We start from the raw sequence: 18,714 nt of genomic DNA, 5'->3' as shown, positions 1-18,714 counted from the left end.
TTATATATGGAGGGATATACTTGCGTTAGAGGCAGTTCAGAGAAAGTTCACTAATGTTGATTCCTGGGATGAAGGGATTGTATGAAAAGGAAAGGCTGAGCAGGTTGCACATATACTCACTGGAGCTTAGAAGAATGGGGGTGATCTTAGTGAAACATGTGAGGTTCTGAGATTCATCCCTGCTGGATGAATCTAGAATTAGTTGGTACAGTTTCAGAGTTAAGGGCCTCCCACTTAAGACAGATGAGAAGGAATTTCTTCACTCAGGAAATTAATTTCTAACATCTACCCCAGAGAGCAGTGGAGGCTAAATCATTGAATATAGTCAAGATGAGTTAGGTAGAATTTTGACCTATAAAGGCGTCAAGGGTTACAGGTTGTGGGTTGTGGGGGCGGAGGGAATGCGGTGGTTAGGGTCAGGCAGAAAAGTGGACTTGAAGCCATAATCAGAGCAGTCATGATTTTATTGAAGGCTCGAGGGGCCAAATGGCCTACTGCTGCTCCTATTTCTTATGTACTTATGAGCCTTTAATTCAAAGTGGAATGATTGTAAAATGCGCCGATCCTGATCATCGTTATTTTCTTCCTCCTCATCTTCTAAGTACAGGCTCTATCCATAAAGACTTGGCAACCTGATTTGTTTTCTCTTCTCCCATGTGCTCAAGCGTTGTTACTTTTCTCTTTCACCCATATGCAAATGTGTGTTTGTTGTAGTCTTCCATGGAAGTGGCTATTTTACCATCTATCTTCACTCAGGATAGGGAGTGCTGGAAAGGATGAGTGTTCAGGAGGAGTGCAAGGTTCAGGCATTCCTAAGGTTTTGTTTTGCACTTGATGACTTTGATCAACCAAATCTATCTCTGGATCTTTAAACCTTCAAGCCAATTCAAAAACAGAATTACCTGGAAAAACTCAGCAGGTCTGGCAGCATCGGCGGAGAAGAAAGCCAATTTTCTATTTAGAGCAGTGCAGTATTGATTGTTCTTATGAGTCATTAATACTTTGCACTTGCCTTTCCAGTTAAAAGTCATCTTCAATTCACTTATGCAAAATACCACAGCAGTGCAGCCCACAAAAATGGCGAGGAAAAATAAGTTGCCTCATGATGATAAGGAACAATTTTCCCCAATCATCTACTCGGGTAAAAGGAAAAACAAAACGTCCACAATAACTCTACATTGATGACATTTCTTTTTTTTTTTACAAAGGCCAGCATTTCTTGCTCAGTCCAAATTACCCTCAAGAAGGTGGTAGACAGCTGCCCTCTTGAATCACTGCAGTCTGTGCACTGAAGGTACTCCCGCTATGCTGTTGGGGCACAAGTTCCAGGATTTTGCAAGGGTGAAAGTACAGTGACATATTTTCAAGTCAGGATGATTTGACAAGATTTGGAGGGGAACTTGCAGATGGTGCTGCATGTTTTGTTGGTACCAGCTGTCCTTCCCAGATAGTAAAGGATAAGTTTGGGAGATGCTATCGTAGAAGCCTTGGTGAGTTGCTGCAGTACATCTTGTAGGTAGTACACATTGCAGAGGACTGTATGGCTGTGGTGGTAGGGCTGAATGTTTCAAGTGGTGGGGCAGTGTCAATCAAGAAGGCTGCTTTGTCCTGGATGGTGTCGAGCTTCTTGAGTTTTGTTGCAGTTGCACTCAGGAACTGGAAAGTATTCCAGGAAAGTGGAGAGTATTCCGTCACTTTCCTGACTTATGCCTTGCAGATGGTGGACAGGCTTTGAGGAGTCAGAAGGTGAATAATACACCACAAAATACCCAGTCTCTGACCTATGCTTCAGGTCACAGTATTTATGTAGGGTCCAGTTACATTTCTGATGAACAGTGACACCTAGGGATGCGGATGGTGGGGCATTACGGTAGTAATGCCGCTGACTGTTAAGCGGAGGTGGTTAGACTTTCTCTTGCTGGAGATGATTACAGCCTGACACAAATGTTACATGACACTAATCCGACAAAATCTGAATGTTGTCCAGATCTTGCTGTATGCAGGCACAGACTATTTCATTACCTAAGGAGTTGCAAATGAAACTGAATCTACCAAACAAGCTATTTATAATATTTATGTTCTATTTGGCTCTTCCTTATAGATATTACAAGCAAATATTTTCCTACATTATAGGTAGGCAATAATTATTAGAGGCTGTCAATAGTGTTAGCTTTCAACTGACACATTGTTAAGTCAACCAGAATTATGAAGCCAGTTGGACAGAATTACTGTTGCTAGCTGGACAATGCTTGTGTAGGCAAAGCTGATTTCTCTAACATTAGGATGGACCACAAAAATAACACTAATGTTTTTGGTTCAGGGTCCAATCCAAGAGCAGTTTTGCCCATCAAAATTTCGATCTCTTCACATTTGTAAAGCCAAACAAGAACTTGCAGCCAATGCATAAATCAAACTTCAGAACTTCCCCTGTAAATACAAAGGAAGGGAACTTAGGGGAATTTAACAAGCAGCAACAGAGTTGAATGATTCAGATAATAATAAATACTAGCAGCTCAAAATTATGTTGCGAATTCCCAGGCCTGGAATTTCTTGCATATTTACACCCCGTGACACAGCCGGTGGGACACAGCTCAGAAACACTGCCTAAGAGATTTTGGAATATTTTGAGTTATGCATGCAAGTACAATGCACTTAGGCTTGAAATTTAAGCACGTCGTGCACACGCATGATTGGCAGGCCTGGAAGCAGATGCATTATCTGCTCCTGCCTGCGATTGGCTCAGCACTGCCAATAGGGCACGGGAGAGTGGTGGCGCCAGGTGCAATGGCGACCCGGAGGTGGGGGGCATTTAAAAGAGCACGGCAGCCCCCTGAAGGCTGCCAGCGGTTGGGGAGGGGCTTCAGGGAGCTGTCAACAAGAGAGTGCAAGACCATATGCCTGGCAGGATTGGGCTCAGCACCCGCTAGGCGTGCCACATTCATGCTGCAGGATGGCAAGGGGAGGCCACCCCCTCCCAGGTGAAAAAGGCCTGTATGGAGGTGGCTGCCCCGGTGAGCGGACATGATGTGGTGTGCCGTACGTGGATCCAGTGCCGGAAATGGTTCAATGATCTTCTGCGCTCCACAAGGATGAGTACCAACTTGACATGGAACTGTGTATAGCTGTCTTGGAGGGTGGCCGCTCTTGGTGGTGCTCAGGGGTGTGAGCTGCAGAGTGCCAAATGGCACATAGCCCTGTGAATGCGAAGACGAGGAGATGTGCCCGCTTGCCTTGTGTGTATAGAAGGATGAGGTGCGCTAATCTGATGGACAACTCAACCTGCATCTCCTTGGGGGTGAGGCTGGGATGGTGTGACAGGTAGAGGGTGTACTAATGAATGCACTTTTACCCATACAGGAGAAGAGAAGCCATAATGTGCTGGAGCATGCATGAACGGGCGCATAACGGTCCCCAACATACTTTCCAAGTTCGAGATGGGTGCCCTGGACATGGAATGCGAGCGTGCAGCAAGGTCCACAGGTTGTGGAGAGGCAGGGGTCTCGGATGAAGGTAAGAGTCCAGTGGACAGGTGAGAGACTAGCGGTGTGTACAAGAAGTGTAAGATTGTTGCATTTCCAATGAGAAGTACTAATCAAGAGTCCAATCACAGTGCCGCAGTGAGGCAGCTGTCCAACCTGACAAGCAGCCGTAGTTCATGCACAGTCACTTTGTTACAATGTAATCAACTGACATATTCTGTTCCTCCCTCAGAAGCGCCATCTTCACAATGCCAGGTAGACCTCGAGGATCCTCCCTTGACACCCGAGGAGGAACCGTGGACAGATGTATTCAGATCACATCTCCTCTCTGAACCAAGCAACGGCGCAGACGCTGGCACAAATGTGGGCAACAGCACATCCCAGTGACCCAGAAAGCACTTCTGATTCAACGTGATTAAAGTCAGAAAAATGTTACTTTAAATTCATTATGATTAAGTCCTAAAATTCTCATAATCACAATTTATTTTTGAAAATCAAATTTAGTTAGTAACAGCTATGACCCACAAAATACTCTGACACATTTGTCTAGCAGTGCCCAGGTGAACCACTGTCACTTTTCAGTTAGTCATCAATCCCACTTTGTTTTCACATCTATAGACTGCAGTTTAAAGTTACATAATATATTTACGAGATGGTACTAGACATCACACAAAAAAAAAAACACGTGGGCATTCTTATTGCCATATGATTCATCAATCTATTTTAGCTGGGTTCTCCATCAGGGAAGAAATGTTTTAAGGGGGAGGTGGGGATACAAGGAAGCATGTGTTCTGACTGGGGAATGTGCAATAAAGCAAATCTGCACAATGATCTGTACAAATTAATGACCTTTATATGCAGGCAAACAAGAATTAGTTAATTTTAAAAATTCCAACTCCATAAGATCAAACGTCAGGGACAAATTTTGTGTAATTTTAAAGGCACAATGACGTTTCGAAATTGGGAGATCTGTTGGCGAGTATGAGCTTTTTTACTTAGAAATCTTCCTAAACATGTGCAAAATATCTGAAAGACTGGACCATGCTCATCAACTAGCTATCAAAAATAGATTCTCAAACCATACTTGGAGTTTTCAGTGTGGTTCCTTGTATCCCACAAGTTGGACCTAGATATTTATGATATTGTAGCTAGCAATGTTCACATCTTAGTTTATAGCATTGGCAAGAATTCCCTCAGGCTTCTTCCTGCTCCGTCACTCACCATTTTCACCAAACATCTGTCAAAGTTATTGCCACAGAGCAGGAAAAGCCCCAAGGAAATGTCATACACATTTATTTGCTTTCCAAAGAGGTATTAGTGGTTATTCAAAGAAATTAAGTCATACATCCCTGCCCTGAAAATGTACTAGAACACAACATTACCAGTCTAATTGCTTTCACGGCGAGCCAATGATTTACAAAGGCATTAGCAAATGCAGCATACCAAAACTGTACATTGTTTCTCCCTAGACTCACCAATGTAAACAGGAGCGTAGTTTGACTTGACATTTTCATCTAGATAGGTCACTCCCAGGGTGTAGAGTGGAGTTGCTCCAATGCCATGCAAGAACTGTCCAAGCATAAACAAAAACCGGTAGCTGGATGAACTAGATGAACCTTCATTACACTGTGTAGACTGATTAGAGTGGCACAATCCAGTTTGCTCAGATATATTCACTACGTATTGACCAGAGATAAAGTGAGGCAAGGCAAACACTAGTGATCCCAAAGCCATGATTAGAATCCCCCAGCCAAGCCATCGTGGCTTGTGACCACTGCCGCCAAAGTAACTGACAAAAATCAGGCAGACACACGCTGCAATGTCATAGGAACTGGCGATCATTCCACTGTGGTAACTGCGTAGGTCAAATCTCCGCTCAATTGAGGTAATCACGGTGTTTATAAATCCGTTTACTACCATTCCTTGGAGAAATGAAGCACTGCAGAGGAAGAGCAGCACTCCTTTTGGTGTGTTAAAAACCTGCAAAAACTTGGGCTCCAGCAGACCCCATCCACACATATTTTTGTTTTTGCTTGGGATTAATTTGTACTGGCTGTCATATATCTTTGTCCCATTGCACTGTATTTTCTTGTTGGTTGCTGAAGAAGTCAAAGTGTCCAAGTTGTTAACATTTGGGCAGGGTTCATTTAAATTCAGCAGCTCCTGCCTGGAGCTGAATGAAGTATCTCCTGTTAAATGGCTTGACATTTCCAATCAAACCAGGAAGATTACCACTTTCCAAAGATCCCCCACAATGCGTGATTCTCGCAGATGAGTAGTAGGAGAATGATCTCTTTCGGAATTCCACTTAATAGTTCATTGTGGTGACTGATGATATATCCTCAGGGTCTTCGTATGTCAATCTTATTTTCTTCATTATGCAAAAGAAACATAGTAATTACTATCAGCTGTGCGTGTTATTAATAGGACTATCTCAAGTCCCGATATTGTTCACTATGACGGAAGAATTCACCTTTGTCTGATTTGCACCACTTCATTCATTGATGTGCAGGATTTAAATTATTTTCCTTAGTATAGTTTATGGTACCAAAATTGAAGAAGGTAATCTTATAATGCAGGATTTGCTATTGCTTTCCCTACACCAACAAACAGTAACAATAACATTTTTTTTCCTTTTAATAAAGTCCTGAATTATACCCTAACTTTTAATCTAACATATTTATTTGCAATATATTCCACAGCCCTATATTTTACTCTTAACAGAAAAGAATGAAATAAGTTATGAGGGGCACAATGGTGTCACGGTTATATTACTGGACCAATAACATAGGGGCCTGAACTAACAAATCACAGTAAGAGGGTTTAATTGTCATCACAACACTTTGAAAATTGAAATTTTATACATAATTTTATGTTTAAAAATTTTAAATAGTATGAGTAAAAGTGACCATGGCATAGTTGGATTAATTAAAAACTGGTTTACTAATGTTTTTGTTCCCTGAATTGGCCTGTTCTTATCAGCATGGTTGACTGAACTGGCCTTTGAAGCAACCTAGCAAGCCACTGGTTCAAGAAGGCCCAACACCACCATCTCAGGGAAACTGGAAATGGGCAATAAATACCAGCCATGTTCACAACCTAAGAATGACTATTAAAAGAAAACTTGGAGCAGCATATCTAAAAGTACACTTCTGTTTTATTTAGAAATCGAGGGGAAAGGCCAAAATCCATTGATGGATGATATGCAACAACAAAACAATAATCTGGATTTATATAGTGCCTTTAACATTTTTTTAAAAAAATCCCATAAGGGGGTGCATAACCTCAGTCATGGGGGTACACCTTCAACTTCATCAACAAAGTGGTAATCTTGTTGGGCCCCCTTTAAAAAAACTGCTTGATTTCTGCCCAGGCAGTTGAAATAAATATCTCCTACATGGGTTTGGAATCAATTTTATGTGCATATTTATTATTTTGATCCACTCGATTTCTTAATTCAATCCATGTCATGAAGGGTTATTAGAAAAAGTTTATTTGTTGTAACAAGAAAGGACCCCAATACAAAGGCTATTGATGGCAAGGATTATTGTACTCTGATAAAAACAAAAAACTGCGGATGCTGGAAATCCAAAACAAAAACAGAATTACCTGGAAAAACTCAGCAGGTCTGGCAGCTGAAGGGTCATGAGACTCGAAACATCGACTCTTTTCTTCTCCGCCGATGCTGCCGGACCTGCTGAGTTTTTCCAGGTAATTCTGTTTTTATTATGGTACTCTGTACTGGTTTACTAATAAGAAGCCAACAGCATCAAGAGGCCACTATTAAATAAGGAAATGGGGAAAGGTAGTTTTAGTTGAAACAAAGGAGATGACAGAATGTGGAAAACAGATAGCCCTGATCACACTAATGGTCTGGGCTATGAATAAAACACTTCATGATTTACTACCACAAATAAAGTCAGTGTTTCGTCATAAACCATACACGTAGACAAGGACTTAGGAACTTAGGAGTGGAGATGAACATGATTATGCAAGTGCCAATGCGCCAAGTGTGTTGTAAAATGTTTACTGTATTGCTGTTAATTGCTGACCAAAAATCAAACGCTGATAAGAACATTAACAAGTATTACTGGGAGAATTAGTTTGTTTCTATGACTAACAGTCCCTCCGTATCTGACCCCAGAAAGGAAGAAGGAAATCGTGCTCCTCAACATTAATAACAAAACCGCTACAATGAAGAAGTGCCTCTCCAAATCTTAATGCTTTAACCATGAACGTTGAATCTGTCAACGTAATTTTGTTGGCAAATTGTTGGTTAATTACTTAACAGAGGCTTCATAACTTGTACCAGGATCATAGTGTAAAAAGATTGAATGTAGAAATTGTAGGATTCAAATTACAAATACACCCCAAGCAATACACTTCAAATAGAAATTGATGTTAAGAATTGGTGCAACCATCATATGCAACAGAAGCCAACTTGAAATCTGCCCAAAGGAAGCAAAGTGTAACCAAAGAGAAATGAATCTAATATTTCAATGATTAAAATATGTTGAAGTACTGAAGTTAAAAAGAATAGGATAGAAGAAGAGATATTGGTGATTTAGGCAAGAACAAGTTTGGGTTATAGAAACCTTTAGATAAACATGCATACTCAAAAAATTGGATCCAAAATGTAAGGAAGGAAAGTGTAAGTTGCACACGGTCTGGAAAAAAGATATAAATTTCTTGGAAATTTGAAATAATCTTAGCACCTTTCTCAAAGTAGCAAACAGAGGGATCAATAGAAGATAGCAAACATGCTCTTAAAGCTTCTGTTAATAGCAAATTTATTCTACTCATTTAAAAAGTTTACAGAGGAGGCCTTTAGTATTGACCTCCCCAGAAATTACAAAAAAAAATTAATACAGTTGGTCAAATACAATAAATGTACTTACCAAAGTAATTTGAATGTCTTTGGATTTCAGTTGAGAAATTACTGCATCTAAGTAGAGCAGCAAAGAGCAACGGATTAATAATAGTCAAACCCAACAGTACTGATAAATGAATGTTGAAAAACTTTTCTTCAAAATGTGAACACTGTAAATACAAGTACAGTCTTCTACTGCACAAGCTACAAAACCAATTAAAAGATTTATACAAGAAAGCTGTGTCAGAACAAGTCAAACTACCTGCGAGATCGTTAATCTTCATTTAACTTTCAAACATAGTGTAGAATAAAAAAGATACTTGCACTTAAGAGCTACAGCGCACACTGGTGAAACACAATAGGCGGAGCTTTATTCTACACGAGGGCCTTGCTATGTTCAATGTGGGAGTCCTTGATGTTAAATTTGGGAGGGTGCCAAACTGGAAATGCATTCACAATTACTCATCAGGTAATTCCTCACGTTGACAACCATAAAATAAATACAGCATCTTACCTTACCTCATCTTTGTGAATAATCAGGGCCACACAGCAATGAGAATAATATAGACATTATTAATTATATAGTCTTGGTTAGGGATCTTCTAGCCATCCGTAGACAATGGACAGAAAACAGTCTTGTATACTAGCGACGAGTAATCATACCATGGGCAAGATTTTACTGTTTGCGCTGAGTTCCTGACGTCGGGAGAAATTATGTGTTGCTGACACACACGTGCAGGCGAGAAATCCCCCTGCATTTTCCCATCAGCAGCCAATTAACCTGCTGCCGGTAAGGGAGCCATCCAATTAATGGCGGCGGGTGGATCACGCTGGTGGCCTGAACATAGCTACAATTTTAAAAGACGTTGGTGGAGCATTCAGGCAGGTGAAACCCAGAAGCAAGGGGTGTGCACAGTTTAGATAGTGGCAAGAAAAGTAAGGGTCATTCCATGCTTCAGCGATGCCTCCTGTGTGGAAGCAGCCTATGAATGGAGGCAGGTCCTTTTCCAGAATATGGGAGGAAGAGGCCACCAGTCACAACCAGGGAGGCCTGGCTGGAGGTGGCAGAAATTGTGAGCACTCATTGCCCAAAACTGGATCCAGTGCAGGAAGATATTTAATGACCTGACGAAGCCTGGGAAGGGGAGTGGCATTAACAGTTGGCATTTGGAAGCCCAGCAATTATTGAAAGGTGCCCATAAAATTGGAGGCCAGGTGGTAGCATGGGTCCATATCGAGCAATGTTAGCATTGAGGCGTACAGTCATCATACACCCGAGACCCATGCTCAGGCATTGGTGAAAGCTGCTTTGAGGTGGCTGATTAGCTCCTTCACCTTGCCATCCCCGTGGCATGGTGCTGTACATTTCCATTGTCTCAGGGTGAACAGCATATAGGGCGCTATATGAGGCAGGACTGATATTGCCCATGTTCGCCCTTGCAGGAAAAGTGCACTCAAAATACCAAGGGGACGCCGACTGACCAGAGGTAGAATGTTAATGCTTCCTTGACACCAATGGCAGAGGAGTCTATGCAGATCAGATGGGCCACTGCAGGGCAGTTTGTGGCTGAGGGTGAGGCAGGTATAGAAGGTGTGGAGAGTCCAAGATTTGGTTGCACCCAATATCCCCCAGGCCTTGTATGGCATGAGGCACTTGCAAGGGCCTTCACTACCACTGGTAGATCCTCACCAAGAGCAGGATAGAGACCTCAAGTGAAGAGCTACCTGCTTCAATTTAATATTTTATCTTGAGTAGCGGATGAGGAACAGACCAGTGATACATCCATGCTGAGAGGCTCACAGGAGGTAATGCCATCAGAAGACACTGCGTCATTACATTCCTGCGCATCCTCCATGAGCACAGAATGATACACGTCGGCAGATTCTGTTGGGTAGAATTGATGAGACTATCTGGTGAACACTTCACAGACGCACAGCAGGAAGAAGTTGAGGCAGTGGTGGCTGTGGCCACTTCTCCTTGGAGGAGTGAGGAGTGGCCCAGCTTTGCTCAGCTCCATGTAGATGGTGAGCCTTGGGTGTCATCAGCAAAGCAGCAAAGGCTCCAAATGATGCATCAAATGTATGAAGATCTGTCAGCGGTTCCAAAGGCTGTGAAGCCCCATGTGCAAACGATGAAGGAGTCTATCCACGCCAAAAGTGCCTTAATGTCTCTGACATGTGGATGGACGCACGGTGTCCTCTATTGAGAGAGTGGTAACCCTAATAGAAAGCCACATGGAATACTGCACTAGCTGCATGCAGGGGTTATGAGCAGACATCCAGAGCATGACCTCATCCATGAAGTAGTGGGGTGATGGACGGGTGAGATGGGCCAGCCATGTATCTCTCCATTACCAGGAGCTCAGCTGCTCCAGGCGAGCATTGGAGTTAATGTGAGGCTTCAAAGGGCAGAGGAGGGGCAGGCTTCAAGCAATGGTAGCTCTTCCCAGGGCACTTTCACAGCTGATGACATATCCTCAATACCTTCAGCAGTGACACACAGGCTGGATATTGTTCTGATGGCTGAGGTGGCCTCAAATGTGCCAGCCCCAGTAGGGTTCAAGCATTTCAAGTACACAGGCCAAGACCATCTGCAGCATCAAAGCAAGAAAGGCACAAGTCTGTCTCAACATCAAATTGAGGTGCAGGGGGGAGTACCTTTTAGAAGTTTAAGCATGTAAACATGTGTGTAGAGGCATGGACTGGCACTGGGGTTCACTGGGTGACATCAATTTGTTGCTGAAAACTTGTATAATGTTTAACAAAAGAAAATGTTGTTGGACTGCAAACTGAAATGATTTATACATTTACGTCAATACAATTGCCTGACATTAGCCAGATGTTTAAATCCAATGAATGGATGCTCTGTAAATGTGAGGCACTCTACAGGGCCTGTCTTGCTGATGGCCTTTTCACATTGTGGCCACGGGTACACAGGGATAATGAGGGTCCTCAATGAGAGGTTAGTAACCCACACTGCTGGGAGGGACATTCTTAGCTCATCAGCCCCTCACTTGTGCTCAAGTGAAATATTTGCTGATCAGAAAGTTGCAAATCTCCCTGCCATGTGTACCCTACTGCTTGGGACCTGAGGCCACTTTCATTGAGTGGCATCTCTTGAGGTGCCTCATTATCATCCTCCTTCTCTGAGGACACTGCTCACACAGTGTTTCCTCCTAGCTCTAGTGCTACTCCCCTCTGGAGTGCCAAATTGTACAATGCACAGCAGAAGGTAATGATGAGGGATACCACTGAGGGTGCAGATCTAGCGAGGCATCAAATCCTCATCTTTAAGAGCCCAATGGGCTACTCAAAGGTGGCGCTTGTGGTCATGTGGCAGCGGTTAATTTGTCTTCTGCCTGTTTGTTGGATTGCGTAAAGGGATCAGAAGCAATGTCTTCAGAGGATACCCCAGGAACCAATCACAAAGGCACTTGAGTGGCTCGAAGAGCTGAGGCGATTGGAACTGTCGAAGGACGTTCGAGTCACAGCAGCTTCCGTCCTGTAAACGTCACACACACGAGCATGACGTGCTTATGTGGTCACACACAATGTGCACACTGAGCGAGTGAAAGCCCTTTCTGTTCATAAAGGCACCTGGCAGCTGTGAGGGAACCTTGATGGCAACATGTGTACAGTCAATGGCCCCCTGCACCTGGGGAAACCCAGCTTTGGCCCCTTTTGTAAACTTGATAAATTGACCAGCCCGATGGTACATGGTATCCGTGACCTCCTTGATGCAGTGATGGACTGCTGACTGAGAGAAGCCACATGGATCTCCAGATGATCTGTAGAAAATGAATGCCAATGTCACCTTTAAGGCAGTGGGCATTGGGTGACCCCCCAATTCCCAGAGGCCTCAATGCCTGTTCCATTATTCAACATAGCTACACCACCACCTCCTTGGAAAGATGCAGTCTTTGTGGGCGTTGGTGTCTCATTGAAGCTGAGCCTCTTCCAGTACACCCACTGAGCCACAAAACACCTTATGTGACCAGTATGCCCTAGTTTCCCCATGCACCCTCCTCCTTCACCTTCAATGACTTCCTCGGGCCGCTGGAGCTCCCCTGGCCTCTGCAAAGTTGCAATGGGCAATTGCATTTCCACCCCTGGGCCACTCATCTCCTCATTGGAGGATGAATCCGAGTCTGAAAACACTCCACTTATCACCAGGTGAAGCTTCCACTGCCTTGAGGCTCCTAGTGACCTTTATCCTGCTGCCAGTGACTTCTTAGGATCTGGGAGACACCTTTCCAGTAGCAGCAACTTGGCCCCACCCAGAGACAGCTTTCCATCAGTATTTCATTTTTCAATATGGATCTCATGTATCTGAGTAGTTAATTGGTGCTTTCATGCTCCAAGTAAATTGATATTGGAAAAAACTTTTGTGAGTCATCACATACACATGAACACAAATATTTTGCTTTCAATAAGGAATATAAAAATAATGGGATAGATTTTTCTTTTCATTGCCAAAGGTGCTTTATAAATGCAAGTTGTTGTTATTGGAATAGGTCATCTGTCCATTGTATTGATGGTGAACTATCCTGCCATATGTTTCTGATGGTGAAGACGTAAATCTATCCTGGTGTCAATACTTTTTTCTACATTAAAATGCTCTTTGAAAAACAATCTCCTTCTACAACATGTTGAACCTGTCTTTGTTTTTTTCAAAGGATTTGGGTTACTAACCATTATGAATTCAATGATTCTCGAAATAATATAAGATGAAAGAAACCTGAGCAAAGGAAGCAGTTCAATGGCTGCCTTCCAACAGACCTGCTGAGTTTTCCCAGGTAATTCTGTTTTTGTTTTGGATTTCCAGCATCCGCAGTTTTTTGTTTTTATTCCAACATTTTGCTTGTGATATCATTGTGTGTGTCTGCGTGTGGATTAAGGTAGGTAGGTGGGTGTGCGAGTGTGCGTGTGTATGTGGTGTAAGATGGGTGGATGCGTGTGTCTGCCTGTGTGTGTGAGTTTATGTGTGTCTGTGTGGGATTATGTGTGTCTGTGTGGGTTTGTATGCGTGCTTTAAGGTGCGTGGGTGTATGTGTGGCTTAAGGTGGGTGGGTGATGTGTGTCCGTTTGTGTGTCTGTATGTATGTGCGCATGGTGCAGGTGTGAGTGTGGTGCAGGGGTGCATGTGAATAAAACTTCAAATGGAGCTGGCTAATGATAGTAACGTATTGGGGTAGCGGATAGGGGCTACAGATCAGCATTATTGCTTGCTTTTCCTTACAAAAAAACACAGAAAACTACACTTTGTTCTGTTTAAACTGACTACTTGGCTCTGCATTCCAGATTTGAAATGCTTGACTATTTAAAGAAGAATTATCTTCTTACTAGACAGATGCATTTGATTACACACAGGACTCTGCTTTCCCCACTCAATGTGAATATCAACAAACAAAATAACCACAACTCCTGAATTACAGGCTGTCAAAAAAAATAATCAACATGGAATTGGATGGTGCAGTAAAACAACAATGCTCATGATACATAATAGTTGAAAAATACTAATATTAAGGGCTAATAGGAAAGTGCCAACAAGGAATTTCATAGCAAATGTGAGTTAACACAAGGTACTTCATCTTCCCGGTACAAGTGAATAAACCTTTCAATCCGATAAGCAACTAGTTAAGGGAATAAATAAGGATTTTATTTTAATTCAGCATATTAGCATGAAAGAAAAACTAACCTTCTTGCCCTCAAAGTGACTGAAGGTGTCTACAAATGATAATACCTGGAATGTTTTGAAACAGATCAGTCAGTAGAATAGGGACAATTGAACTAGGACTGTTTGAAGAGACTGAATTATGTTTAATTGTTACTGATTAGGGTTAAAAGAAAAATCCACAGAGTTTAGGATGTAAGCTTTCAATTGTAAATCAACTCATGGCTTAAGTTATGATGTAGACTTTGAAACTTTGCAATGCTTACTGGTGGATGCCATAGGGTCAAAGACTAACAAGTTGTAATCCAGGAGGTTCAGGTATCAGGAAGCATTAGACATTCAGTACAGTAATCACAAAGAAATGCAAGAAAGCAACTTCACTCATCAGAAGCATATATTGAAAGTTCAGGCATATGGTCCTCTTGATTTTTGGGCTGTTGTAACTAATGGTCAAAAAACTCATGTGTAATGTGCATCCAAAATTCCAATTCTCATAGCAAGAGAGGAAGGAAATAGTGGTGCTTTTCAAAATTCTTTTGGGCTGCATGAACTACTAATCTGTGCTAGGCAGCATTTTTACTCTGTATTGTTCTTATTCAATATAATGGGAGACAAAGGAACATCATGGGCACTCATAATACTACCACGAAGGGAAGTTTGCTTGTGAAGCTCAGACAGACATCAACCCTTCCATGAGACCAGTCCTGTGAATCAGAAATCAGCAAAAGCATGAAAAGGAATGAGTGAGTCATGCTCTACCGCCCAGAGCTGCAATGTTTTTTTTTTCTTTTTAAAGAGGAGAGGGATTATTTCAAAAGTTATAAATAGGCACATGGGGCTGGAGGGGATTCATAACAGTTGAGGTCAGGTGAGTCATTCAATTTGGATCCTGGGAAATATATCTTCAAACAGTGGTTCAAGTATGCTTCTTTTAAATTAGGGAATAGTTATTAGGTATGAAAGGCCTATGGGTAGAAATTAGCACTGAACCTGTCTAGTAAGAAGATAATTCTTCTTTAAATAGTCAAGCATTTCAAAGAGAACAGAATTTGGCTTGGTGGATTGTTTTTTTAATATTAATTTAAGGGATGTGGGCGTCGCTGGCTAGGCCAATATTTATCGCCCATCCCTAATTGTCCTTGAGGAGGTGGTGGTGAGCTGCCATCTTGAACTGCTGCGGTCCCTGTCGTGTAGGTACACCCTCAGTGCTGTCACTTTGTGGCACTTCGGCACTTCAGCACTCCGCAGAGGCAGAATATTTGTTTTACTCTCTAAACTGAGGAAGTAACATAATAGTACTAAAATATCCGTAATTCTGGTTATTGATGCATGCATAGGAATTACTATATTCCAGATCATGCTTCAGTTATGTTCTCTGGGCTCCTTTATTTCCCCTTGATGGAGATTGAACATCAGCCTATTATGCGAACATAATTTCTCAATGGGAATTGAAATTTCTTATACAAAAAACAAGAGGTGGAATTGTCCCAGATATGCTCTAAGTGCAGTAGGGGGTGGGTAAAACAATCTCTTACCCGCCAGCTGCAATGGTGGGTTTTGACACCGTATTGTTCCAAACTTACTGCATTAATTATGCATTCCCGGGGTACAGGCTGTTTCAATGGTGGACGGCTCCGATATACCTGCCGCACCAACACTTCACCGCTTCATCACGCCAGGCACATTTAAAGTTCAGCTGCGCTCAGTGCTTCCAGCCCAGGGCTGGAGCAAAGAAAGACATGGCCCGAAAGGCAAGAAGACGGCAGCCCTTAAGTGCCTTTTGGTCGCCATGGAGGCTCGCTGTGATGTCCTCTACCCTCACTCTGGCTGCAGGAGGGGCAGCAACATTACCTCTACAGCTTGGTAGGTGGTGGCAGTGGTGATCAGTGCTGCACAGAAGAGGTTGGCCATCCAATGCAGATAGAGGATGAAAGATCTCATCCGTGCAGCTAGGGTATGGCAACCATCTCATCACTCTAACTTCACACACTCAAGCCCATCACCCATTCACTAGCTTCTCACTCACTGCCAGCTCAAGAGACACTACCTCCCATTCTCACACACATACCCTCACATGTCCATCTGGCCTCATCTCCTCTGGAGACTGCCTCCTCAGGCATCACCATCTTGAGGCCACTTGCACAGATCAACATGTGCCCCCACTAACCCCCTTGGTTACCTCTTTCCCTAGTACAGCTCTTGTTCTGCAGCCTCTTCCCTTGTCTGAGGCCACTTCTCCCCCTTCCCCAAGCAAGACCTTGCCCTGCAGCTGCTGAAAAGCCACCCACATATGGCTGATATAGTAGGTATGGACCTACCCGTGAGCCCCCCTAAAAGTGATGTGGTGCTGTCTGTGAAGCCTGGCGCTGATGACTGTGAGTGCTGACTGAAGCAAGGTAGGCAAACAAACCTTGAATTCATGAGTGAAGTGGAGCTGTTGTGAAACACGTTGGCGTGTTTCCTGACATGGGTGGATGATCCAGTGGGGAGGTTGAGACTGGCGGGCTGGCCTTATAATGATATGATGTATTACAATGAGGTTCCTGATGTCAGATGGTAGTGAACGTGCCCACCATAGGCAGGTGGAGTGGATAATCGCAAACTGGTTTCACAACCTCATGAAACCAATTTTTGGTCTTCTCGTCATATTGTCCGTTCACGCCACCGAACACGCCCGATGCCGGCAGGCACAGAAAATCCCGGCCTCAATATCAGTATGATCTGCTTTGCAAGTCACCAAGAGTGTTTTACTGACAGCATGTTAGGTATAAAAAAGAAAATAAAAGGTATCAACTAAGACTGGTGACTTAAGCGCCAGCAGCATGTTCGAATTGTTCTGATCTGGATAAACATGCTAGAAATGAGGAAGCAGCTGATACATCTGATCAGAAGGTCAAACTCCTCTGTATTACAGGCAATACAGATAAGGAGATACTGTACATGGCACAATAGGGGTCCTGTGACATCGAATTGAACCTTACATTTCTATATCATGACTCCAGATAAATTTGATGTTACTCTCACCATGAATGATGAATATGTCAGCTCTGATTGCCTTTCTTTAGCAGACATGTAAAGACCTAAACAAAGAGGAAGATACCAGCTCAGTTTGCTATTCAAGGTTGATAGATTTTCTTATTAAGTGTAGATTTTGGTCAAAGTTTTGGCTAAAAGGCAAGCAAAATTGGTGTCTGTAGCATTACACATCCTGAAAACACAAGTTTTATCCTCACACTCACAAATGTGTAAATTTCAGTCATTTCATTTACCAGCCATATGACATGTTGCATCAGGAATAACATTTCCCACGACTACAAAGAAGGCCATTGATGCAGGACGGTGGGATTACCTGTGCCATGCAGTCTAGGTACTTTGGTTTAGGTCACCTGTCCATCGCTAACAGTGACTCAGTGTCTGGGTACTCAGTAAGGATAATCGTTGTTATCTATTTGACCTAACATGAAACCATTTACAGAATCTAAGGTTGTACTTTAACATTAAGGATATAGAACCAAATTATACTGCATGCAGATGACGCATGCAATACAAATGCAAGAAAATGATAGTGATCATAGCTTTTATAAATGGCGGCATCAACCACAATAACAAGAATGGAATGTTGACTCTATACAAATAATTGGCTAGGTCATTGTTAGAATATTTTTTCAGTTTCAGGCACTCCAATTTAGAAAGAATGGCAAAGTCATAGGAGTGAATTTTCATTCCACACCTGGAACCTGACTTGGGGGTTAGTTGTGGGTCCTGACCCTGCACAATATGTTCCAGATTCGCCCACCAGTATAGTTAAAGGTTCTGGCTTTAGGCTGATACATCAGTGTGGTGCTTAGGCCATGCAGCCTTACTTGGAAGTGCTAGCCTTTAATTTCTGTTTCTGCCTGTTCTGATGGTTCAAGTGGATGCAAGAGATCCTGTGGCATTATCATTAGCAGAGATCTTTTCCCTCATATTCTGGTTACGTTTTCTTCCTTAACCACTACCAAAAGGAAAGGCCGATCATTCGTTTCGATGAAAGGTCACAGACCTGAAATGTTAACTTTATTTCTCTCTCCACTGATGCTGTCAGAGCTGCTGAGTATTTCCAACATTTTATGTTTTGTCTTTGGTTAGTGGGATCCTGCTGTGCATAATATGGCTGTACACTTGCCACTGTATCAGTAACTGCACATCAGAAGTACCCATTGGATACAAGTTTCCTTTCTTTCTTACATTTGCCAGGAGGCATGTCTGATGGTCAAACCTGTTACAGCCAGACAATAATTATTAGACAAAGGACATACTTAGAATAGTGAGGTCACAGACATGCACATGAACACCATCCACGGTCAATGGATTGCTGGTATTGTTAGCGTGCCTTTGGGTGCAAGTTCTTTGTGTCCCCCTGAGATCCTGAAAGGTACTACATAAATGCAAATTCTTCCTTCTTCCTGTACGGTTAGCTGAATTCATTGTGCTTTGGAAAATGAACAACTTCACAAGGCAGTTTAGACAAGAGAGCAGCATTATGTTGGATTCACAGTTTATGATAGGTAGATCAGTGTAATCATAAAGGACAGATCTATTTTCTGGAGGTGTAATAAACTACACAGTTAATCCAAAGGGTGCCTGTTTTCATCATTTTAAGACATTACTCCAGTTGATTGAGTTCCCATCTAACAATGTGAGTAAAAATA

The 18,714-nt window shown here is 42.6% G+C and overlaps 1 protein-coding gene across 7 annotated transcripts in view; it reads right to left on the bottom strand.

The window, feature by feature from the left end:
- Positions 1 to 18,714, bottom strand: part of slco4a1 (solute carrier organic anion transporter family, member 4A1) — a 181,000-nt gene that overhangs the window by 47,140 nt on the left and 115,146 nt on the right. For 5 of the 7 annotated variants that reach the window (XM_041203717.1, XM_041203716.1, XM_041203715.1 and 2 more), the window contains 2 exons: positions 8,378 to 8,424; positions 4,955 to 5,850 (listed from right to left, as the gene is read on the bottom strand). In XM_041203717.1, the coding sequence (XP_041059651.1) occupies positions 4,955 to 5,687 (733 nt within the window). In that variant the 5' untranslated portion in view covers positions 5,688 to 5,850; positions 8,378 to 8,424. Of the gene's footprint in view, positions 1 to 4,954; positions 5,851 to 8,377; positions 8,425 to 8,611; positions 8,688 to 14,047; positions 14,065 to 18,714 lie in introns of those variants that run through there. The other 2 variants (XM_041203719.1, XM_041203720.1) reach the window with 2 other exon arrangements.

The sequence above is a fragment of the Carcharodon carcharias genome, chromosome 14, assembly GCF_017639515.1.
Source record: "Carcharodon carcharias isolate sCarCar2 chromosome 14, sCarCar2.pri, whole genome shotgun sequence".
Classification (NCBI taxonomy): Eukaryota; Metazoa; Chordata; class Chondrichthyes; order Lamniformes; family Lamnidae; genus Carcharodon; species Carcharodon carcharias.
Note: the sequence above shows the minus strand (reverse complement) of the source record. Positions and strands in the feature narration are given on the sequence as shown.